The sequence below is a fragment of the Heliangelus exortis genome, unplaced genomic scaffold (assembly GCF_036169615.1).
Source record: "Heliangelus exortis unplaced genomic scaffold, bHelExo1.hap1 Scaffold_135, whole genome shotgun sequence".
NCBI lineage: Eukaryota > Metazoa > Chordata > Aves > Apodiformes > Trochilidae > Heliangelus > Heliangelus exortis.
This window is the reverse complement of record NW_027285952.1, coordinates 555617-580457: the sequence shown is the minus strand read 5'-3', so window position 1 is coordinate 580457 and position 24841 is coordinate 555617. Positions and strand designations below refer to the sequence as shown.

At 44.9% G+C, this 24841-nt stretch overlaps 2 protein-coding genes and 1 long non-coding RNA gene across 3 annotated transcripts in view; all 3 read right to left on the bottom strand.

The window, feature by feature from the left end:
* LOC139790750 (ankyrin repeat domain-containing protein 26-like) overlaps positions 1-24841 on the bottom strand; it is a 678272-nt gene that overhangs the window by 160280 nt on the left and 493151 nt on the right. The window contains exons 26-27 of the mRNA XM_071732606.1: positions 10268-10332; positions 9781-9922 (exon numbers count right to left, since the gene is read on the bottom strand). Coding sequence (XP_071588707.1) covers positions 9781-9922; positions 10268-10332 — 207 coding nt within the window. The remainder of the gene's footprint in view (positions 1-9780; positions 9923-10267; positions 10333-24841) is intronic.
* On the bottom strand, positions 2394-3658 carry LOC139790753 (uncharacterized). The gene is made up of 3 exons (XR_011723614.1): positions 3548-3658; positions 2824-2930; positions 2394-2477 (listed from the first exon to the last, which is right to left on the bottom strand). It is a non-coding gene; the product is annotated as an uncharacterized lncRNA (long non-coding RNA).
* LOC139790744 (ankyrin repeat domain-containing protein 7-like) lies at positions 11614-15947 on the bottom strand. The gene is made up of 9 exons (XM_071732600.1): positions 15399-15947; positions 14967-15081; positions 14536-14709; positions 14315-14421; positions 13766-13903; positions 13077-13306; positions 12085-12118; positions 11936-12005; positions 11614-11679 (listed from the first exon to the last, which is right to left on the bottom strand). Exons 1-9 carry the CDS (start codon positions 15623-15625, stop codon positions 11614-11616), a joined length of 1161 nt encoding a protein of 386 aa, XP_071588701.1. The 5' UTR covers positions 15626-15947.

The following is a 24841-nucleotide window of genomic DNA, read 5'->3' as shown; positions in this document are numbered from 1 at the left end:
AAGCTGCTTGTGACTGAAATGCTTCTTCTGATGCCCTTCTCATGGAGTGCAGTGTTGGCTTTTGGTAGTTCATCATCAGCTCTGAAAAAATTCAGACACATCCCAAGAATTATCTCTGGCAGGAACACTTTGGCAGAGTTACTCATAGTCTCTGATTATTTGTTGAGTTCTGAAAAAAGGATTAGGAGTGACCCAACCCAGAATTTGACCTGAGGGGTTTTGGAGAGCTTATATATTAGCAATCAAACCAAGGACTTGGGACTTCTCAGCACGAGAGCTTCAAAGCTACCTGTGAATGCTCTGTGCTTCTTCCAAAACACAGAGAAAACCAACTCTGAGCTACCCTCCCTTTCCCATGGGGAGCTGAAACCTCAGACTAACTGATAAAATAGAAGCCAAAAAAAGACATTTTTTTTTTTTCCTTCACAGAATCGAATTCTGTGCTCTGCAGGGCCTCTCCTTATTCAATAAGGGACATGAAATTCATCTTTTTTGCTATACATTCCCTTTGGAAACAGAATCCACGAAGAAAACCCTATTAATTCCATGATCATTGCTGTGACTCTTGGAACACTCAAGAGAAATTAAGAGAGTTCTAATGAAGGCAAAGTGTCTTAAGGAACTTTCCCCACAAATATGCCATCTCAGGCTTACAGATGTAATGCTGACCAGGTGTAGAAGAGGAACCCTAGCAGGAAAACACAGGAGGAAAAAAGGAAACTCTTGTTACCACTCCAAAAAGCATGTACCTACCTTTCCAGTTCATTTTGTAACCATCTTCTCTTTGTCACTTCCTCCAGATACAGCTTTTCATATTTTTCCTTTAGAACAACGCTCTTTCTCAGGGTGTATTTGTATTTTTCAGGGTGTTCATCTCCACTTGCTGGTCCACTTTTGTGTTTCTCCTCCCATCCTGCCTGCCTTAGGCTCTTCTTTCAGCTGGCAAGAAAGTTTGTCGAGCTGCAGACAGAAAAAAACACACACAAGAAAAGGAACTCAGCAGAAGCCAAAAGAAGAAAAAATATTGGTAAAGGGCTGGGCACCCGGACTGGATTTATCATCTGCTGACCCAGTATTAAAATCAGAGTGAAACCAGGGGCTTCCTTTTAATCAAGAACACCTATAACATCATTTCTGATAGGATTCCTCAGGTTCCCAGCCCTTCTCCTGCAGTAGGCACCAAACTGGCAGCATTTTCCCCATTTTCCCATTTCCTGGAAAAGCACTGGAAAAGCTCATAGGAAGTCAAACACAGCCAAACCTCCTGGTTTCAGCACAAAAACCACCTCTCATGCTGTAGAGGAATTTTTACAACACACTCAAGCTTCGTTATGGCACTGAGAAACACACCATCTTTTTTTTCCCTCTACACTGAGAAATTTTTAAATATTAGTTCAGAAGATGGCTTTTACTGAAGGACAAAGATGTATTCTCCTCTTTAGGTGAAAGCTGCAGTCTGTTTAAAAAAATGCGCAGGAAATATCAGCCTTTTGTAAGGTCCCAATGGTCACCTACAGCTCTGTCCTTCTCTTCCCCCCTCCAGAAGCAAAATTTTCTGTATCTATTGAACATCAAACCTGATATCCTGTCAGTCATTAAAAGGGGAGGAAACTGGCATGGTGGGCACTTGAAAGAGGCTCTAACAGAAGGAAGAACCTTGATTTATTTGACAGGAAAAGAGACAATGAATGCTTGAGAATAGGAGGTTCCATATAAATAAAAAGATTTTTTTTTTTTTTCCCTGTGAGGGTGACAGAGCACTGGCACAGGCTGGTCCCTTCCAACCCTTAGTAATTTTCTGTGATTCTATTTAACTCTGCCTCGATGTAATCACCTTCCCTGTCATCCAAAATAACTCTTTCTCTTGGAAGACAAAAACTCAAGAAACTTTTGGCCTAATCATGAGCCCCTGCCAGGGCAGGGGACTTTTCTTTCATGCTACTCAAACCGTAATAACCACCTCAAAAAGCACTTTTTTGGGTGCCCAGGAGAAGGGAAAGGCTGGGCTGAAGCCAGGGTTTGAAACAAATTCCACTGGGCTGAAACCAGGGTTGAAACAAATTCCACAACATTTTCTGCATCACCTCACAGCGTCCTGCCCAGGGAAGCAATTGGAAAGCGTTAGGAAAGAGTAAGACAGTTTTTCCAGAAGAAAAAACTTTGGGCACACTCATCTACTGCTGCAGCACCATGGAAAGCCAAATCCATTCCAAAACACAGCTCAGAAAAAAAAAACAAACAAAAAAATTAACAATGTGAAAAGAAGCCTTGGGAAAGAGTAAGAGTTTTTCCAGGAGAAAAAACACCACCACCACCAAAAAGCCTCACACAAATCAGAGCTCACCTTTGTGTTCATTTTAGCAACTTCATTGGCCATTTCAGAATAAACATCCTTTATTTCTTTCTTCAACTCATGCAGGGACATTCGCTCCCCAAATTCCCTTACCATCTGTTTAATGCTTGAGAAGCTCTCAGAGCTACAAAGCACATTTGAGAAGAAAACAATGAAGCAAAGGAACAACAAGCAGCCTTTTTCACATATTGTTGTGTAAACATTACAGAAATTTTGTCTTTAACAGAAATTACTGAGACAAAAATCCAGCATTCCTATGCCACACCTGGAGGCTCCAAATTTCACCTGTGGAAAAATTCAGATTTTCCCTGCAGGGAAACCTCCTTTGGCAGCTCTCATCTCATGGAGAGCAGAGTCTTGCTAGGACTAAGATGAGGATGGAATTTCCTCACCAACTCTTCTGCACACCCAGTTCTACATTCAAATTGAATTCAGCTTGAATTGTACTCAGGGATACGAACATGCCCCACCTCTCAGACTCTTCCTCCACTTCCATGTTTATTTCCAGCTCTCTGTCCAGATGCACTTGGAGAGGGCAGCTCAGCTCTTCCTTCTCTTTCTTTCTGTCACTCTCAGACTTTCAAAACAGAAAAAGCAGATGGCACACAGGGCACAGGACATGCACCTCATCTTCTCCCCTTAGCAGCTGCTCTACACCTCCACCTCTCAGCCAACTTCCACAGAAAGCCAAGGGACCCGATTCCTGAGAATATTTCATCACATTTCCCACCCAACAAGCCAATAGCTAACAATGGAAAGAGATGCCCCCACCCAAGCAAAGGCAAAGAGGTGATTTTGATTCACATCCTCTCTCCCTCTTGCTCTTCTCTCAGCCAAACTGCTCTAAATTTCTACTTCTATTTTTTCCTTATGCAGAAAAGGAGAAAAGGGAAAGACTGCCCCTTGGAAACTGGCAGCTCTTTCCTTTTTCCCAAGCATTAATTCACTTGCCCCCTTTTCTGCAAGGTTTTTAAGCTCCCACTGCCCTCAAAAACTCCTCAAAACCCTGAGTGCTCTTGGGAAAGAGAACAACCCTCAAAACCAAGACTCTTCACCCCTACCACACCTAGATGCGGAGTGTTGTGATGAGGAGGAGTTACACCATGAGTAATCACTACAAACGAGTTGTAACTTTAAGGTTAAAAAGCACAACTTGGCTTACAGATGCTAAGGGTGGGATTTCACATTTTTTACCTGAGCTGCATAATGGGTGCAAATGTTGTTCCCCAAGGATTCTGTTCCTGTGGGTGAACTTGGGAAGCTTCCTCCTAAACTTGAACTTAGAGAAAGAGTGTTCCCAGAATGCCCAGCACTGACATCCAGATCTTCACTGATGGAAAGGGAAAGAACAAGCTTCCCACAAAGCTTTCTTTTGGCTTTTCCTTGGTTTTCCTCAGCTCTGAAAAAAAATCAGAGACGTACCAAGAGTTATCTTTGGGAGTCACTTTGGCCCAGTTACCCTCCCCCCACCCCCCCAGGTCTTTGGTTATTATTCAACTTGTGAAAGTTGAAGGGATTAGGAGTGACCACACCCTGAACAGCTGAGGGTTTTTTTAGGATTTCTCAGCAGTCACATTTCCCACAAGGAGCAGCAACCAACACTTGAGACTTCTCAGCATGAGAGCTTCAAATCTGCGAATGCTCTGTGCTTACACAGCTTTTTCCAAAAGGCAGAGAACACCTGCGCAACAACACCCTTTCCCATGGAAAGTTCAAACCATAAGCCTCAAATGGAAGCCAGAAAAAAAAAATATTCACTTTCTTCCTTCATAGAATTAAATTCTGTTCTCTGTAGGGCACATCCTTATTCAAACAGTACAGGACATAAGATTCATGGTTTGGTTTTTTTTTGCCACTCACTGAATATAAGGAGGAAATTATTAGAGACTGGCAAAAAGGCTGACTGGTAAAGTACAATTAATTAAAAAAAAACCACCAACATTAATTCCACGATTAGTGGTGTTAGTCTTGGAATGCTCAAGAGATATTAAGACAGAGGGAGGGTTAAAGGAACCTTCCTCACAAATATGCCATCTCAGGCTTACAGATGTAATGCTGACCAGGTGTAGAAGAGGAACCCTAGCAGGAAAACACAGGAGGAAAAAAGGAAACTCTTGTTACCACTCCAAAAAGCATGTACCTACCTTTCCAGTTCATTTTGTAACCATCTTCTCTTTTTCACTTCCTCCAGATACAGCTTTTCATATTTTTCCTTTAGGACAATGCTCTCTCTCAGGGTGTATTTCTCACTCTCTAATTCCTGTTTCAGGTCTCCCATTCTGCTGAGCAGCAGCTTTCTCTCTGCTTCGTGGTCGTGGGCTCTGATTTCTTCCATTCTGTCCTGGGAAGCTGCCTGCTCCTGAAGCAGGTAGCACACTTTTACCCACCACAAATTAAAAAGGGAACCTTTTTTTTTTCAACCTGCCCAATGTCGGGGGCACAGATTTACTCCTTGAGGCACTTGTGCATCCTCCAGCAACCAAGGGAGAACCCAGGAGCTACCACGGGGAAGAATTCTTCTTATTTAGAAAGAATCCCTCCCTCTCAGCACTTATTTATCCAAGCTGCTAAGGAAGGAACACTGTGGGACAGAACAGGATAGAGAAAAAGCTTCCTCAAAGAAGGAATTCCCCCACTCACCCTGCCACTTTGCTCTAGGGAAAGAATAACACAGAGAACACTTTCAGAAGCCCCTCTGCTCCTGGCCAGGATTTCAGAATCCCACAATTTGGAAAAGAGCTCAAACATCAACCCAGAAAAAAATAAAAATATTCCAAAGGCCCCACAGCAATTGGGAAAAAGACAGCAGTTTATGAGCAGCTTACCAGGGGTGAGCCTTGCAGAAGGGTTTCAATTGTACTGTTTTGCTGCACAACTGTGGCTTGCAGTCGGGCATTTTTAGCTTCAAGGCTTAAACAGAAACACAGTTCTTATTACAAGGAACCACCAGAGCACCAATTCTTAAAGAACAGCAGGCAAAGCACAAACAGAAGCATCTTCACCACCCCAGACAGCAGCAGACACCTTGGTCCCCTGTGCCACTCTCTTACCACTGTATCCGTCCCTCCAGGTGTTTCATTGCAATAGTTCTCCCAGAAGATGCCAACAGGAGGTCTTCCATTCTCTGGAAACAATCTCTTTTTTCTCTTTCCTTTTTTTCCAGAGCAATCTTCAAGTCACAAATTGAATGCTCATGCTGAAGATGTTCTTCCAACTCCTGCAGCTGTAAAAGAACAGCAAGATTCCACAGCACTCACCTGAGTTTTTATGCTGAAGAGCTCAGGGAATGCCTCTGTCTGCACATACCAACTACCCAAAGAGCTGTCAGTACATTTCATACCTTCCCTCCTCCTAGGAAATGAACACAAACCATGTAACTTTACACAATCTTCTCCACTGTAAGAACTGACACTTACCCTCCCACTCCTTTCAGGCACTCTCTGGATCCCTTCGCTTGCTCCCCCCCTTGAAAATAGGAATTAAAAAGTTCATCCTTCTCCTAAAGGGACGTCACATCCCCCTTGTATATCTATAGATATACCTATATTCATGCAGGGTAAGTTCCAGAAGCAATCAGAATTGGCAGCATGCTGATGGATGGAGTTAAACCCAGTGGTGGTCCCCAGGGTGGTCCCCAGGGCTCTGCACCAGTTCTCTTCAACATCTTTATCAGTGGATGAGGGGATTAGGTGCAAATGACACCAAATTGGGTGGGAGGCTTGATCTGATGAGGGCCGGGAAGCTCTGCTAGAGGGACCTGGGCTGTAGGAGATTCAACAAGGGCCAGGAGAAATATTTTCCCCAAAAGAGTTGTCAGGCACTGGAACCAGCGGCTGAGTCACAATCTCTACGGAGACTTCAAAGATGTGGGGATGTGGTGCTGAGGGACAGGACTGGGCTTAGCAGGACTGGGGGAACACTTGGACCTCATTTTAAAGATCTTTTCTAACCAAAAGAGTTCTTTGTTACAAGTAAGGGAAGCACAGTGAGCAGCAAGAAGCCCAAATGCAGCATTACTGCAGACATTGTTTCTATATAAATGCAGACATTGTTTCTATAGTAATGCAGACATTGTTTCTATAGAAACGCAGTCCGTTATTTCTACTGTCCTTCAGAAATCAGATAAAACTTTCTGGGCCAAACCACATGGAATAAGTGACAGACACCTCAGTCTCTTTTGCAGAGCACTTTACCACATACAAACCTTGGACTGTGTCAAAGACAAAGATACCAAGTGTCCTGGTTTGGGCCAGGATAAAGGGGATTTTTTGTCTTGTACTTTTGCTTTCAGTTCAGTCTCTTGTAAGTAGTTACACTTGCTGAAATTAACAGCAAGTTTCTCAGACAGTGTCTGCTTCTGGGACTGATAACACTTGATTTTTATAGTTAAAGCAGAACCAACGCCACTGCTCAGCTCTGAGGAACGTTTTACCCTCCAAGAGGAATAAAGAGGTCCCACCTTCAGCCCTCCTTTGGGGAGGAACAGACAAGACAGATGCCAGAACTGACCAAACAGAGGATTCCATCCCATACACCTCATACTCAGGGTAAATTTGAGGGATCACGAGGGCCAAGCCAGCTTCCTGCCCTTCCTGCCTTTCCTGCTTCCCCTTGTTCACCCGTCCCTGTTTCCTTCAGCATCCTGGGAGGATTCCATCTGTTCCTCTGCCTGTGGTCCTGCTCCGTGCCAGCCTGAATCTCTGTGTTCCTGCCTCCAGGTCCCAAGCACTGCTGAGTCCAGGAGTCCAGGCTGGACTTTCCCAGGGCCGCCCTGCAGCCTCGGTGGTGACGTGAGAGTTATTGGGGCAGAGGGGGTGAAGGAACGTGGTATCAATTTTCCTGTCTATTTGTATATATTTTGTAATTTTTCCTCTTTATCATTACTGTTTCATTAAAGCTGTGTAGTTTAGTTCCCAACCCATCAGTCTCTCTCCCTTATTCTCTCTCCTTTCTTTATAAAGGAGGGGAGGGAGGATTAATAGTGAGCATCTGTGATTTCAGTTTAATTGCTGGGCCAGTGTTAAACCCTGACACTACGTTTGTAAAAAGCTGTGATTCCTCCACACATCATCCCCCCCCTAGCACTAGGAAGTTTATTCTAGATTCTAAACTTTCTGTACCTTGGATTTATTTTCTGCCAATTCCTTCTTCAAGCCCAGCGTGGCCTCCTCCAGGTTCCTTCTGTAGCACGTGGCGACATCAAGCGAAGCTTCTACCATGGAGAGCTTTTTCAGAGCATCAGCAAGCTCCTGTTGCAGTACTCTGATCTTGCACTAATGAATATGAGCATGAGGAAAATTATAAGACCATTAATTCTGTCTTTAATTTGTTGATTTATACAATTAGACCTTGTCTTGAACTCAAAAAGCAGGAAAAATCTGCCTGCTGTCGGTAGCCAAATGCTGAGCACCTCAACTACCAAGAGCTCCTCAGGAGGATTTTAATAAAAAAAAAAAACAACCTCAAGTACTATTCTTCTTGAGCCATACTCAAGCATGTGTATGTTAGTTTGGTACTAAGAATACAAAGTGATTCACAGAGTAAAATGACTGACAGCACTGCTGGATTTCTTTCCCCTCTTTCCATCTTAAAGAAATGAAATCATTGCTCTGCCTGAGGCTGTGGAATGCTCTGCAGAAGAGCACGTTTCCTACTTGTTTTTTGCAGAAAAACTTTAACTGAGGTCCTCAAGAGTCTTCTGTGCAGTTCTTGGTCTTTCACAGAGCCACAAAGAACAAAGAAATTTAAATATTGCCACGCACCATAAAATAGAGAAGAGAAAGCTTAGGTTGGTGTCTGAAGTTGACTTTCTAAGGAACAGCCAGGTCCCTTAGAAGCCCCAGAACTCAGAAATTAACCCCAAAATACTGCTAATAGTCTTAAGCACTGCTAATACTGTATACTTCACCTGTGCTTCTACTTTGTCAACCTCACATCTAAAGACCTGTTTCCTTAAGACATTGCAGTTTTCGTATAGCTCCTTGTTTTTCTCTTCCAACAAATAAACTTTCTGCTCAGTATCAGCCTTGAGATTCTTGAAAATGTCATTAAAGAAGTCCTGAGCAACAGTCACTACACTTTCTTGGGTGAGCTGCTGCTTCCTGTCTTCCAGTTGCTGGCGGAGTAAGAGGTTTTCCCTCTGGGCCTGGGCCAATTGCTCCTATGTGGACAGAGTCATAAAACCCCAGAATCATTAAGGTTCGAAAAAACCTCCAGGATCCTCAAGTCCAACCACCCACCACCATGCCCACCAAACCATGCCCCAAATTCCAAGTAATTTGCTCCACTTGAGCTCTTACAGAAAACTCCAGGGGATGCCTGCCTTAATCCCACTGCAAAAAAATTCCTTTTTTCAAACACTTCTTAACATGGCCAAACCCACACATGTTTTGCAGAGGTAGAGAAAGCATCAGAAAGGTGGCCAAAATTCAAGGCTTTTTCTCTCAAAAAGAAAAAGCCACGTTTCATCCAACAGATCAGCATGTTACTGAAAATTCTCCCTTTTCACTTGAATATGCATTTTGCAGGGGAAAAGATGCTTTTGACTGTATTGTTTGTTTGCACAGCACAACAGGAAAAATAATGGTAAAAAAACTGAAGGAAACCAGCTGGAAACAAAGCAGCAAAAGAAAAAATATCCAACATCATGACAAGGATTTTACACCATAGGAAGACTGGATCCAGATTCACTTCAGACTCACTCTTCCTCTCCAGGACTCTCCCTTCATTATCCACTTACTGTTTTTTCACCATAGCTTTTAATACAATTTTACAGTTAAGATTCTAATTCAAAAATATTTGGCTTTCCATACCTGCACCACTGAGTTTTCAATGGCATCCTTGATAACTTCTTTTTCAGCTGCTGCTGATATCTGGGAGGTACAGCCAGAGTGCTCACCTACAGTGAAAAACAGATTTTTATAAACAGCATGACTTCATACTACTTATTTACACCTAGAGTGCATCTTTAATGGTTGTGAGAAAAGGCTGAGAACAAAATAAAACACCCTCTAAAATTTGTGAGCTGCTGGAGTGAATCATTTTATCACAATAGCAACTTCACGTGCACCTCTGTGAGTTCCTTTCTTCTGGAGCAACTTTCATTTTAATGGAAAAAAGAAAGATTCTGGATTAAGGGCCAGAAATGCACCACTCCTGTTACTCCGAGGTCCATGATCTCTCACTCAGCCTGTAACGGGGTTTCAGCTTTTCCTGGTGGCAAAGGAACATTTGTAGATAACACCACTGGAGGCACAACAGAGACTGGCATAAATTATCAGTATCAAGATGCTAGGAGGAAGCAAACACTGAGCTCCTATACAAGGAACCTCCACCACTTGGAGAGCAACACCTTTTATATTATAAAACATCATTTAATAATGATAGAGAAAGAATTGCATCACTGTTTCCCAGCTCCTTTCTCTCACCAGTGACGTCTCTTGAAGCTGCCTTGGGGATTTCAGAGTCAACATTAAAAACATGGTGCTTCACAATCCAGGCAGCTGGAGCTTTTTTCTCTTCACTTTTGCCTCCCTCCTCCTGCTTTACTTCCTCTACAGGTGACTCTTCCTAAAAGAGATCAAGGAAAAGAAGATATAAAAGGGGAAGAAGCAAGCATCTTCTTTGCCTTTCAATGACTACTTGAAAAAGGTTTTCTTATGGAAAAGAAACAAGGGAAAAATTGTTGAGCTTTGATTTACAAGGCCTTCAGCTTTTCCATGGAAATCTGGAGGAGCAGAAAGGAATTCCTCCTGTCCTCAGTCTCAGCCCTGCTCCTGCACAGCCCCTGAGAAGCCCTCCCCCACTTCAGCCCAGCTTCATTCCAATTCCAGCAAGCTCTCAGGTGCTCCTGGATCTCCCTCCTACCCTCCCCAGCCCCCCCATGGCAACCTCCCTGTCCTTCACACAAAGTACCTCAGAATCCCAGGGAGAAGAATCCTCATCTTCCTGTTCCTTTGCTTCCAGGGCTGCTGGGGCACCTACACCCCAGGGAAGAAGAGAGACTTTGCTATCACTTCCCACTGACACAAAGACACAAAACACCCTTTTTATTTCAGGGGATGGACATCTAAATCTCCAGCAGATGAACACAAGGCTCAGGCTGGGTGGCTTCCTAGGCTGCTCAGACCACTTGCAGGGCTCTCCTTTAAGCCACCCCATGAGGTCTAAATCCTGAAGGATGCACTTTTTGGGAAAATGTGGATGCAAAGAAAAAGGGGCGAGGAGCTGGAGACCAGAGAGGAAACCCAAGCACCCAGAAGACAGCAACTCCTGGTTCCAGCTGGGCTCTGACTGCTCACATGATGCCAAATCAGCCTCATGGGGAAATTCAGACAGAAAAGCACAAGATTCCCACATCTCAAGACAAGGAACTAAAAGGAGCAAAAGCTGCTGAATCAGGGGAGGTTTAGGTTACACATCAGAAAATTTTTGGCAGCCAGAGGGCAGCTGAGCAGTGGAAGAAGCTCCCCAGGGAAGTGGTGACAGCACCAAACCTGCCAGAGCTCCAGAAGTGTTTTGGATGAAGCTCTCAGGTGTGATTCTGGGGGTGCCCAAAGACAAAGGGACAGGAGTTGGACCTGATGGGTCCCTTCCAACTTCTGATTCTATTTCCTAACTCAGTCCTCTCACCAGTGCTGACTTCTAAAGGTGCCTTGGGGACTTGAAGGCCACCATTGCCAACAGACTTCTTCGCATTCTCAGATGCTGCAGGGCTTTGCAGGTCACCATTGCCTCCCGTCTCCTCCTTCTTCTGCTTTTCTTTCAGGTCTGGTAACTTTTAGGAAAAGAGTTCAACGGAAAGAAGATTTTTAAAAGGGCAGAAGCAAGCATCTTCTTTGCCTTTAAATGACTCCTTGAAAAAGGCTTTTTTATTGAAAAGAAAAAAGGGAAACTTTGCTGAGCTTTCATTTACAAGGCGTTCAGCTTTTCCATGGAAATCTGGAGGAGCAGAAAGGATTTCTTCCTGTCCGCAGTCTCAGCCCTGCTTCTTCACAGCCCCTGAGAAGCCCTTCCCCACTTCAGCCCAGCTTCATTTCAGTTACAGTAAAATTCAGCTATAGTAAAATTCAGCTCTCAAAGTTTCAGAATTCTTACTTGCAAGGAACTCTCAGCATCACCAGACTCACTGCACAAACCAGCCTCTGCATTATCCCTAAATTTCAAACATCACAGCAGAAAAAATGCATTATTTCTATTTAAATCAGTGCAGGAAAATGGAATCATCTTAAAACTAAAGATGCTGGCTGGCATCTCCAGCATTAGTGAGTGGGTTGAGCCGCCACACTCAAGTTCCCCATCACTGCAGAATCCCCCTGCAACAGATGCTGATCCAAATGAACAGGAAGAAATAAAATAATGTGACTGTGTACCTATGACTTTTGGCCCCAAACCACAAATCTACTGCTTTCTCTGCCACAGCTACAGGTTTTTCAGCAAAATCTGACAGCAGAAGAAAGGCCAGAGATGGCTTCTAAGAAGAAAAAAATGCTGGCTGGAACTTCTGTTTCTTTCAGTCCCAGAGAAAACTTGCCTTCAAGAGATTTATTTTTCAAGGACACTTCTCCTGTAAATGCACCATACCTTAGGGGTAAAAAGGAGTGAATCTTCAGAATCTTTCCAAGTGATATCATTCATCTCAGTCTCAGAGCTCCTTAAAAAACAAAGCAAAATCAGTGCTGTGTCTCTAAAATCACCCCTCAAGCAAATGGTAGGGGTTTGTAAAGTCTCACCTTATTGAGCCTCCTTCACAAAGGTTTTCTGTGGCTGTTCAAAGATTAAATGACATGCTGACATTAGATTTGAAATGCCAGCAATTAAACAGTACACTTTAAAAACCTCAAAGAACAACAGGTCGCAGTCTAGAGTCTGAGGTGACAAAATTTCATTTATATTAAAAAATGACTTCTTTAGGATCCTTCTAGGGCTCTGTGTTCTCCTAAGCATAGACTGGATTTTAAACACTCACTGAAGGAGCTGGGTGTTTGATCACAAAGCAGTGTAATTTTTTTATTAAAAAAATCACTGAGGGTGGAAAAAAAAAACCCATCATTTCTGTTGTAAATCAAACTATGTTCCAGAAGAGACAGTACACACAGGCACTGCATTGCTTGTTGCTAACAGTGACTTTTCTGAGACAATTTTTCCTCAAATTTCCAATTTGAGGGATCACGAGGGTCAAACCCCTTCCTGCCTTTCCTGCTTCCCCTCTCCCGGTTTGCTTCAGCATCCTGGGAGGATTCCATCCGTTCCTCTGCCTATGGTCCTGACCCATTCCAGCCTGGATCTGTGTGTTCCTGCCTCCAGCTCCCAACTGCTGCTGAGTCCAGGATTCCAGCCTGGACTTTCCGAGGGCTGCCCCGCAGCCTCGGTGGTGACGTGAGAGTTACTGGGGGAGAGGTGGGAGGAACGTGGTATCAATTTTCCTGTATCTTTGTATATATTTAGTAATTTTTTCTATTTATCATTACTGTTTCATTAAAGCTGTGTAGTTTAGTTTCCACCCCATAACTCCCTTATTCTCTCTCCTTTCTTCATCAGGGAGGGGAATTACTAGTGAGCATCTGTTATTTCAGTTTAATTGCTGGGCCAATGTTAAACCCTGCCAACAAATCACAGGTGCCCTGACAAGGCCAAAAAGTAACAAATCAGCACGTTCCCAAACCACCTCAAGAAAAGGCCACATCATTTTCCTCTTGAGCTCCTCCATAGTTAAGGATCCTACCTCCTCTGTCCACAGCAGGTGCACCCCAAAAAACTGGAGCAGCTCCTGCCTGCTCAGGAGTGATGACTATGCTGGGATCTTCTGTATCACACGCAGGAGCTTCTCCTCTGTTCTCCTGGTCTGGTTTTTCTTTTATCCCTCCAGCAGCTCCTGCCTGTTCGGGAGATCCAAGTGCATCCCCTGCAGGAGCTTCTGCTGTGTCCTCCAGTTTTGCCAGGTACTGACTTACACTGGACAGAGAAAGAGAGGAAATAAAATTGGTAAAAAGAACCACATGCTGGCACAACAGTTAACATCAGTTTATTACCCCCCCCCCTGCAAATATTTATAAAAATTCATAAACTCCTCAGTATTTGTTAGGGGTAATACACACAGAACTCACTCCAGCATTCCCTGCAGTCACATTCGCCCTATAAATGCACATTCCCACCTTCCAAGTAATTAACTCCTGCTCAGAACATTTTTTCAGCCTGCCTTTTAGGCACACATAACCACCTGAGAGAATCTCAGTTCTAACCAAACACCAGGTGACAGAATTGCTCTGGTTACCCCCTCTTCCACCCTCCCAAAGGAAGATAAAAGGGGAATAGGGAAGAGAGACTTTAAGGTGTGAAAATAAGACTGGAAGAGGTTTACTGGAAGAGGAAGAGACCACACCATTTATTCTAATCATAAAGTTCAAAGTTTACCGTAAATGGCCATGAAGATCAGCATAATCCACAGCTATCCTCCCATCTTTGTCTTCATGGGAAATATTGGCACCGTGAGAAAGGAGAACTTTGACCAAATACATCTCCCCAACAGAAGCAGCAATCATGAGTGGGGTTCTGAAAGATTCAAAACATGCAATGCCATGGATCATTTGACACAGACACAGTCATTATTTTCATTCCTGCTTGCTCTCAGAAGTATTTTCTCCATTCCTTTACAATGAACACATTTGGATAAACACTCAAGGAGCAAACCAAAGTCTTTGCTTTCCTGGACCCCCCTCCTCCTTCCTGGACCCCCTCCTCCTTCTGGGCCCCCTCCTCCTTCCTGGACCCCCCTCCTTATCCTGGATCCCCTCCTTCTTCCTGGACCCCCTCCTATTCCTGGATACCCTCTTATTACTGGACCCCCTCTTATTCATGGATCCCCTCCTCCTTCTGGATCCCCTTCTCTTCCTGGATCCCCTCCTCCTCCTGGACCCCCTCCTTCTTCCAGCCCCCCCTCCTTCTCCTGGATAAACCCCTTACCTTTCATGCTCATCTCGAGCATGCACATCAGCTCCTGCTTTCAGGAGATCTTCTAATATCGCCTCATGTTTTTCAGTGATAGCAAGAGTTAGTGGGGTACAGCCCTTCTGAAAAGTCAGAGAAATGCATCATGTAAATAATCAAAGTAAAAAAAAAAATAATCTGTAAAAATTTTGATGCAACGTTCTGAAAGGACTTCTTGAAGAAATAGAAACATTTACCTTATTCTTGGCATCCAGTTTGGCACCATGCTTGATTAACTGCCTCACGAGGTTTTTATGATGAGCCAGGATGGCCAACTGGAGGGCAGTGTTGCCATCGATGTCTGCAAGATTTGTGTCAGCACCCTGCTCTAGCAGAAAAGTCACGCAGTCTTGTTCTCTGAGCTGTACTGCCTGGGAATAACACACAAAAAAAAAAAAAAAAAAAAAAAGACTTCCAGAATTCACATTTCACTCCATCACAGCTCGCCCAGCTTCTGACCACTGGGAAAGAAGAGCACCTGCAAAGATGATCTGACAGGTGCCTGTTCCACTCCAAATCCAACAGGCGTGTTTCCGCACAGCTCTGCGTACAGAGTCCTGCCAGACACCTCTCCTTTCATGCACAGTCGATAAGCCCCTCTTCCAAGAGCAGAACTTCTCCCACTCACCTTCATCAGGGGTGTTCTCCCAAAATTATCAACAGCATCCAACTGGCTGCCGTGCTCTACAAGGAATCTGGCAACCTCTGTGTGGCCGTTTGCACACGCCAGATGGAGAGGTGTCCTGAGAATTAAACATGTGAGCTTAACGCAAAAGAACCAAAGCTGTGGCACCACCCATCCCAGGGCAGGAGAGACCTGGGGATGCCTGAGAACCCTGCAGGGAGAGCAGGGCCAAGCGGCAGCCCAGCACCTCCAGGAGCACTGGCGCCCACCCAGCAGCTCCCAGCACTGGAAAGCTCTCGAGTTCCCCCTCCCAGCTGACAGGGCACATCTTGCTTTGCAAGCAATCAGCTCCAAGGGGATCCCACACAAACCCTGCAGGGGGGATGCTCCCGCACGCCACCCGAGGTGTCCCAGCAGTGGCCCACAGCCCCTCACCGATTCTCCCTGTCACGGCAGTCAATGCCCCAAATCTTGATCCACGAGTGCCAGAACCTCAGCCAGGACAGGTGGCCGTGGGCAGCAGCATGGTGCAGCCTCTTCAGATCTTTCTCCTCAATCTCAGGGCCACTGGTGCTGGCAGCAGCAGCACGGGGCCACACAGGATTGTAACTGGGCAGCACAGTACTGTAGCGACGATGACTCTTCCTCCTGAAGAGCCCCATCCCGGGAGCCCTGCGGGGTGCGGGGCACAGCTCTGCGGGAGCAGCAGGAGGCAGCCGGCAGAGCCGGAGGGGTGGAGGTTAATGACAGGGGAAGGGCAAAGGCAGGGACAGGGGAGGGAAGAGACAGACGAGGACGAGGTGGATGCAAGGGGAAAGGCAGGGACGAGGCAGGAGATAGGAGCAAACCAACAGCAAGAACCAGGAGCAGCCGGAGAGACACAGCCCAGCGCAGCTCAGCACAGGAGCCACAACGGCAGAGTCGCCCCTAACGGCAGTCGCCAGGGGCAACGGTGGGTGGGGCCGAACCACCTGCCGGGGGGAGGAGGGGGGGGCAGGAAGGGGCTGAACCAATTCACAGGGCGGGGGGAGGGGGCTGAAAGGAAAGGAAAAGGCTCCTTTAATCCTTAAACCTTGCATTGGTTTAAGCCTCAGCATTCATTCATTGCCACTACAGGTGACAATGGTCCCTTAAGTATCTGAGAGAAGCTGAGAAGCTCTCCCCCACCTCTATGAGTCATACAAAGTGGAAAATTCTCCCCCTGAGGAGAGGCTTTTTTATAACCAATTAAAAGGAGGAGCTAGAGAGGGTAAAAAATCATGCTTTTTTTGTGGCTGGTGCCCAGCTGGCTGTACTGAGGATTCTCAGGGCTATGCAGTTGCGCTCTTTTTATTGGTGTGTGGTGGCTTTTGGTATCAAACACTGTGCTGAGAGCTGCAAGCTCTTTGTCACCAGCTTATCCCATCTTTTCACAACCACTTCTTGTCTCTCACCACATTTTTTAATGGCAAACTAGCTTGTTCTGACTGCACAGAGCTCACTGCAAAAGTTCCACTGCCATTGCACAAGTACAGGTTGTTTCCTTAGACAAGTCTAACCCATAACTAGAGGGAAATGGACATCTAGAATTCTCCTGGCTTACCAGGAATTCTGTTCTCCTTGGCAGGACAACTCTGGGGAAAATGTTAACACAAATGTTAACCCCCACCATGCTACATGTGCCACACCCAGCTACACAGAAAATCATCTTACAGTTCCCTGATGAAGTCCCCCAAAATTCAGCCCCCAAATGGGGGCCTTATAAGAGACCCCAAAGCACTGAGTTCCCAACTGAGAGACCCCCAAACCAGGCTACCCCAACCAGGCTCCCCCAAACCAGAGACCCCCAGAACACTCCCCCACATCAGGAACTCCTAAAAAGGGGATCCTGAAATAAACCCCCAGAAGAGAGACCCCTAAACCAGGTGTTACGGTTTAACACTGGCCCAGCAATTAAACCGAGTGACAGATGTTCTCTATTAATCTCTCTCCTCCCTGATAAGGAAAGGAGAGAGAATAAGGGAGAGAGACTTGTGGGTGGGAAACTAAACTACACAACTTTAATGAAACAGTAATGATCAATAGAAAAATATAGAGGAAAATCGATACCACGTTCCTTCCCCCCTCTTCCCCCAATAACTCTCACGTCACCACCGAGGCTGCAGGGCGGCCCTGGGAAAGTCCAGGCTGGACTCCTGGAGTCGGCAGCAGTCGGGAACTGGAGGCAGGAACACAGAGATAAGGGCTGGCACAGATCAGGACCACAGGCAGAGGAACGCATGGGATCCTTCCAGGATGCCGGGTGAAGGAAGGGAAGCAGGAAAGGCAGGAAGGGCAGGCAGCCGGAAGCTGGAAGCATGGCTTGGCCCTCGTGATCCCTCAAATTTACCCTGAGTATGACATGTATGGGATGGAATCCTCTGTTTGGTCAATTCTGGCATCTGTCTTGTCCATTCCTCCCCAAAGGAGGGCTGCAGGTGGGACCTCTTTATGCCTTCTGGAGGGTAAAATGTTTTCCTCAGAGCTGAGCAGTGTCCTTGGCTCTGCATACCAGCCTCTAGCAGTAACATCAAGTGTTATCAGTCCTAGAAGCACACACTGTCTGAGAAACTTGCTGTTAATTTCAACAAGTGCAACTACTTACAAGAGACAGAAAATCACCTTTATCCTGGCCCAAACCAGGACACCAGGGATCACCAACTCCACCAGCCACCTCCTCCTCCTCATCATCATCATGCTCCTCTTCCTGTTCCTTCTCCTCCTCCTGTTCCTCCTGTTCCTGATGATGGAGTCATCACTGATGCCACCTGCTGAGGCTTTTCTTCCCTTTTTTTTTTTCCACTTGGGCACTGAATTCCTCCTCCTCCTCTTCCCTGCAGCTCCAGTGGAGATCAGTGCCCAGCTGGAAGGATCTACTCCAGCCCCTCTTCCCCTCTTTTGGAGCATCCCCAGAGCCAGGAAATCCACTCCTGGTTTCTCCCTGCTTGGTGTGCAGCCCACAGGGACGTGGTTCTTTGTGGAGCATCCCCACAGCCACCTCCTGCCAAGACAACAGTGGAAAAGTCCTGCTCATCCCTCCAGCAAGGACCAGAAGAGTGAGCAACCCCCAGGACCTGGGTGAGACCTGGCTCAGGGCCTCCCAAAAATGCTCTCCTGGAGATGGGCTGCAAAGGCAGAGAGATGGGATGGATCCCAACATGTCCCTCCGAGGACACCCAGCTGCCACAAACCATTCTAGGATTCTCCAGCTCCAACCATTCCATCATTCCATGACTCACCACCATGGGTTGGATGCCTACAGAGATGGTGACCATGGTGACCCATGGCTGCTGCCCGGTGCTACAGACCACCAGAGACTCTGATGGCTGCCACGGACCTGGAGGGTTCTAGAACACGGGCACTGGGCCTGTGCGGCAAAGAGGTCATGATGTGGCACCCAGGTCACACCTGAGACCTGGATATGGCACAATGTTGAATCAGGGGAATGAGATGTAACCTTTCCTTGTATAACCACAAGGCTTAGGGGAACAGGAAAGAAGACATACACAGTTCCTGTACCCTAAAAAAGGCTCCAATGTACATCCTATTGTGATAATCTAAGCTGGTTTTACTGCTGACTGCAGAGCGTTGCACAGGAGAGAAGGAGCTCATGTGTGGAATCGAAGGGCAACAAGAGGGGAAACTGAGGCAGACACTGACTTCATCCAACGACCACAAGATGGGGGTTAAAAAGACCCTCAGAGAAAAAGCGGGCACGTGCCTTTGAAGGCCTGCCTCTCCCAAGAACTAATAAACATAATCCAGCCTGTTCCTAGAATAGTCGTGAATATGTATTAGGATAGTCACAGATATGCATTAGAATAAATATGAATATGTATTAAAGTATGGAATATAAGCCGAAAGATTAAACTTTTAATTTTAATTTAATTTAATGTGGAGACTCCCCACGCACCCAGCGCTGTTTGCTTTGCCTTTATTTGCTGAAATAAAACTAAGTCTCATTTGCTACTACCAGAGACTCAGCCATTTATCACAATGGGCTGATTTTGCTGTGAGGTTTTTTTCAGAATCTACATGCTCTACACACTCAAAGCACAGAACTTTGATAGATTTTCTTAGTTACACCAAATCCATAGGTGTTTTTAACGAAGAAACAAGAAAATAATAGTCATGCTGTGGCCAGGTAACTTAATTTATTCCTAGATTTCCTAATAGTGAAAGGACAGTTACTTTCTTTTGTGCTTCATTGGGCTCTCTTCAGGAAAATTATTTTCTCAAACCTCCCTGGCCAAGCAATCAAATGAGTACTGATAACAAAGGCAACCCTTCATAATTGCAGCCAGCAAACCAAGAAAAAGCTTTTCCCTTTTCCTTTCCAAAAAAGAGGTGTTTGTTTTTTTAAACAAAGCACAGGCTAGAGCCAACACAACAAAAAGGAACGCCTGTAATGGTGTTTGTTCCAAAGTCACCAAAACCAAACACCCACATGGAGATTTCTGCCATTTAAGAGCTGACACACCAGGGCTGCTCTGCGGGTCGGGCTCTTCTCCCGAGTAGCTGCCAGTAAGACAACAGGGGATGAACTTAAGCTCTGCCAGGGGAGGTTTAGGTTGGATATTAGGAAAAAATTCTTTACAGGGAGGGTGATCAGACATTGGAATGGGCTGTCCAGGGAGGTGGTAGATTCTCCATCCCTGGAGGTTTTAAAACAAAGCTGGATGTGGCACTCAGTGCCATGGTCTAGTAACCACAGTGGCAGTGGATCAAGGGTTGGACTTGATGAGCTCAGAGATCCTTTCCAAACCAGATGAATCTATGACTCTGTGAAATACACTCTTGCAAGAGTGCACAACTCTTTTTAGAGAGAGGTTGCTATTTTGTAGCAGAGAAGAACATCAAGAGATCTATCAGAAGGATTTAACAAGCCACAAACAGCAACAGTCTTGTAAAATGAAGATCACAATCTGAAATTTCCATGCAGTTCAACTACCTTCCACCCAGTAAACCAATGACATTGATGACCCTTGATTTCAACACTAGATTATCCACAGGCAAGTGACTTCTCTTTTCTGGTGCACACTACTGATTCTGTACTACATTTCAGAACTTCACACCTGTGTCAAAACACCCTGGTGTTCCCACAGCTTCAGTGGCCAAACAGTTAAACTTCTTCTGCCTGAGTGCTCCCACCAGAATTATTTAATACACTCAGCAATGCAAACTCTCTAGAAGACAGCAGTGAAAGAGTAAGGTGTGAGGAAGTCTCTCTAAATTCACTTAAGAAACACGTCACTAACAGCAATGGTCTCAGGCTTAGGGAAGGCTGACAGGAGACAAGATTCTTAACTTAGCTCCCTGCCACCAGTGTCCAACCAGCCTCCAGAGTTCAGTATCTGCCACCATCTTACCCTAGAGATCAGTCACTATCCACCCACGTTAACTACACCCGGCCTGCATCTCTCCTAAGGAAGGAACTCTGTTCTTGCTAACTAAGCCAGGCTAATGCATGTGTAGCAGGAAGAACCTGCACCAGTCAGCAACAGCCCAGCTCCAGTCCTAGCAGCACAGAGACTACAGCCCCACCTCCTGAGCACCCAACCCATCCATTCTACTCCAACTGCTGCTCCCAGAGCCCGCTGGGCACTGAGCACAGAGCTTTGAAGGCACTGAAGCTCCATGCCCTGAATCCAGGTGTTCTTCCAGATACAAGGACATCAAGTTCTTTATACACCCACATGAGGCTTTGTTATCTGAAAAACTGCAGGAAAATACCTTACAAAAATTTCCTGCATCCTCCACAAATACTACACGTCACTTTTCCTACGCTCTGTATCTGTACTTCATGAATTCTATAAAGTTTGCAAACAAAGCAAACAACGTATGGCTGCAGTGTGATACAATCACAAAACATCAGCTTTAGCTCTTTTTAGTAATTTAAGCTGACTGATCATTCAACACTAAATGAAACTACAGTCCTCAAGGAGCTTTCAGAAAGACCCATTTTCCTTCCTATTTAATCCCCTGTCCTTGATTCTGAACTCTTACATTTGTTTAAAAGCTCAGTCTCTTCAAACGCCAACATTTTTGAGATTGGCAACCATGATTTATGACATGCACACCAAACGTCAATTAAGAACTTACATTTAGCAAAAGAGACAATCTGTGAGAAACAAAACATTCTAAAAAAAAGGAGAGCTGGAGAGCAAGTGGAACTGGCTAGGCACAGCTTAAGTTAAGCCAGTTGTGTCTGCAAGGAAAAAAAGGAGCACTGCTCTTGGCCCATATTGCTGTCTTTCCTAAACGGGCAGGAACTGCTTCAGCTCCATCTTATGCAACTTCTTCAGTCCAGTGACATCTGCAAGCAAACCTCTGATCAAAGCCAGGCCAAGAGCACTATTTCAAAACTGGATTGTAATGACTACACCTGAATCATCTGGACCTTGAATGGAATCAAAAGCTAAATACACCACGTGTAAATATCTATTTATGAAAGAGAGTTACTCCAATCGGGTATTTTATTGAAAAATTACAATTAAAACTAGAATTTATTTTGGACGTCTATTAACTAAAAATCAAGGAAGACACTTCTCTTCCCCATCAACAAAGAGCACTGGAATTTCCTCCGCTGGTTAACAATTTCTGACCAAATTCACCCTACAAAACTTTACAAATCATTATCAATAGATAGCAGGGAGGAAGAACTTCTTCTCAATTTGGGTAACAAAGGCAAGACAAGGGAAAGAGATCAAATATCTGTAGGAATAGAAATGCCAGTCCTGGTAGTATAGAAATATACAGACATGGAAAGGAACAGAAACACCAACACACAGTGCTGCCATGCAGTCACTTTCCATCTTTACATTTACTCAAGTCTGAGCCACAACCAGAGAAAATTTACAATCATTTAGGTGCCCACATCCAGTGCTCAAAAAATCTTCTGGAATATTTCACTATTATCCTGAAGCCCAAAAAGGCCTAATAAAACTGTTTAGAGACAGAGTTTTAAGCCTTTAAACAGCAAAGGTATTTATTTGTGGATCCGGGGAACTCCCAGCTCTCGCTGGACAAAGAGTTCCGAGGGTTAAGGGAAAGGGTTGGGGTGTTTATACAGGAAAAGGGGAGGTTACAACATCGTTACATTCTCAATTCGGGTTAGGGTTAGGGTTCTTGCTGACTTCATTATATTGTTACAAGGCGATATCAGACCCTATCCATAACTTTCTTCTTATCTGTTTGTGGTGACATCTTTTATGTCCTTCTTGTGCAGATGTTCACATTCTTTGGTGCCCAGCTGGCGCCTCAATGGCCTTGGCAGTGTCTTGTTTTAAGAACAAGACCTACACTTTTAATTATCTTTGAGACAGAAGTTAATCCCGTTCTGGCCTTGTGTTTGGTTACATTGTTCTAGTGGAAAATGCCACCTCTCAGCTGCTTTGTTCACTTCCTTCTCAGTTTAACCCTGAATTTTACTGGTTATGAATACAAATTCATTTTCTACATAAAGTAAATTCACACAAACAGCTTGGCCTGATCTCCTCTCCTTACAGGAGTTAATCCTGTCAGGATCTTTCTCTTTTTCAATCCAACCAGAATATCCAACACAGCAAGAGCAAAACCTAGAAACTCAGCAATACCAACCTCCCACTCTAATGTCAACACAGGACCTCTTGCCAGTACCAAATTAAAAGAAAAGTAGAACAGCCCAAAACAATCCAACTTCCATTTAAATCAAAGATCAGTGGCTCTACACTTTTAGAGAAATTCTCAGACACATTCAGCATGCGGTATTTCTAACACATTAATTTTCAGGCTTTTAAGAAGAAGTGCAGTTTCATGGCCAGTGCTGTTTCAGTAGCAATTGAACTTGTCAATAGCAATTTCAGCTTCCTCTCTGACAGAGGAACTGAAGCAGGCTTTGTCTCTGGCAACACTGAAATGATGGCACTGCTGAAAGCAAAGGCAGAGCTCTGGCTTTGCATCCCCCCTTGCCTTTGGTGCCACCTCAGAAAGGCCACGCTGCAGGAAGCAGCTGGTTTATCACAGCTTAGTGTTGATGTCACATCCAGACAGGGCTTTAGACACCTGAGGGAAAAGGGCCTGCACAAGTGATCTAAAGAAAAAACTACCAAAAATGGTGGGGAAACAGCATTTAAGTACGTGACAAAAAAAAAAGAAAAATTGAATTAATGAACTATTTTCATATTTGCAGCCTTTAAACGCCTTCAGTAATTCCTTCCCTTCCTTCATCTGTAAGAAATGATGCTACTTCAGTTTGTTCAGGTCCCCATTCCAAGCTGTCTACATCTAAACAATTTACATTTTTTTATATGACCCCAAACTTGGATTCTAGCACATACTTCAGTTCACTATTCCATTTTGGCTGCTTTATTGCTTGTTTTTCTTACCTTCTAGTTCCTGTCACTTTCCTAATTCCATCAGTCCCCATGGCCATGAGATGCTTCCTTCCCCTCTCCTCGTCCACAAAGGAATCTCTTCATCATCACCTTCCTTTTGTAGATCAACACTTCATAATCCAGCCCCAGCTCCATATAGGGGCTAGAAAAATGTCAAGCACTGTTTTCCAGAGGTTCCTCTTGGTGACCTTGAAACAAGGGGTGCTCTCTGTCCACAGCCCATGTTGGATGCCTCTGTATTCACGGGAGCCCTACAAAGATACACAAACAAGTATGAGCAAAGTAGAATGCATTCTCTCAGCACCCTCATGATGCTGGACATGCTCATTACTTTAAAAATTACGACTGAAACAATTTTCAGAAAGATTTTTATGGCGTAGACTGTTATATTGTGAGATTGCAAGAGTTGTGGAGAGTAATCATGGTGATCAGTGTTAACTTCATTTGAGTAAGAACTGTTCTGAACAGAACAGTACCAACTCTCTCCTGGGTCTAGCCTATCATTTCAAAGTACTGCTGGGTAACTGGCAGTCTCCCTTCTGAAAGTTCAGCCTGGAGTTTAACTCACCTACCCCAGCAGTGTCGTCTCCTTTGGGTCTGGTGTAAGAAGTGGGAGTTGGACCCCTCCATCCCTGGGTCCTCTCCTCTTCTGGGTAAACACACACTCGTCTTTTTCAAAAAGTACACTCTCCAGGACAGTGAGCAGGGACAGGTCTAGAAGAAGAGAACATTGTTTAAAACCACAAATATATTAGGCAGACCCATGGAGAAATGACACAAGCAATGGCTTACATTCCCTCCCCTGCTGAAACCACTCATGTCTACCTGGCAATACTGACAGCAGTCACAAGCTTGTAAAAGCTACCTTCAAACTGAGCTAAGAAATTGAATTTCATTTTCTTCACAGATTTGGGGAAATCTGTGCACTACTCTGCCTTACTGACAGCACTCCCTTTCTTTAATACATCTCGTGCAGTTTCTGATGCTGTCACAGTGTTGTCCCCAAAGTGGGTCCATTACCTGGTGTGCCACAAGCACAGACAGAGTCCAGATCTTTGACTTAACACCCAGTTCTGCACAGAAAGGGGAGCAGGGTGCTATTCCACAAAGCAAGCTGCATTTCCTGAATCACAAGTGAGACTTTTAGACCTAAAATGGTGAGAAAGAACTGGCCACCTCTAGGATGTTGTGGAGTCCACAGCCACGCTGCACACTCCTCAGGGTGAGCTGGGGGGGCACCCATCACACCCACATGGGGGATTGTGGGAAAAAATCCACAGAGGCTTAAAGGACGACACGCAGTCACCAATATGGTTAAAGTGAAGTAATTTATTAACAGTGGACACTCGCTTTATATAGAGCCTTTGTTTATATAACGATATCTTGCAGGTGGCTATATCTTGGACACAAACTCTGTTCTCACAGAACTTCTGCTGGCTTCCTCATTATTGTGTTATTTCTTCTTTTCTACTGCCAGTTCCCTTA

Excerpts from the sequence above, each read along its gene's own strand:
- LOC139790744 (XM_071732600.1), bottom strand. The coding sequence starts at position 15,625 with ATGGGGCTCTTCAGGAGGAAGAGTCATCGTCGCTACAGTACTGTGCTG. Across the intron at positions 15,082-15,398 it reads TGCCGTGACAGGGAGAATCG|GACACCTCTCCATCTGGCGT; the intron begins GTGAGGGGCTGT and ends TTTAATTCTCAG. Across the intron at positions 13,307-13,765 it reads GATCTTCATGGCCATTTACG|TGTAAGTCAGTACCTGGCAA; the intron begins GTAAACTTTGAA and ends TTCTCTGTCCAG.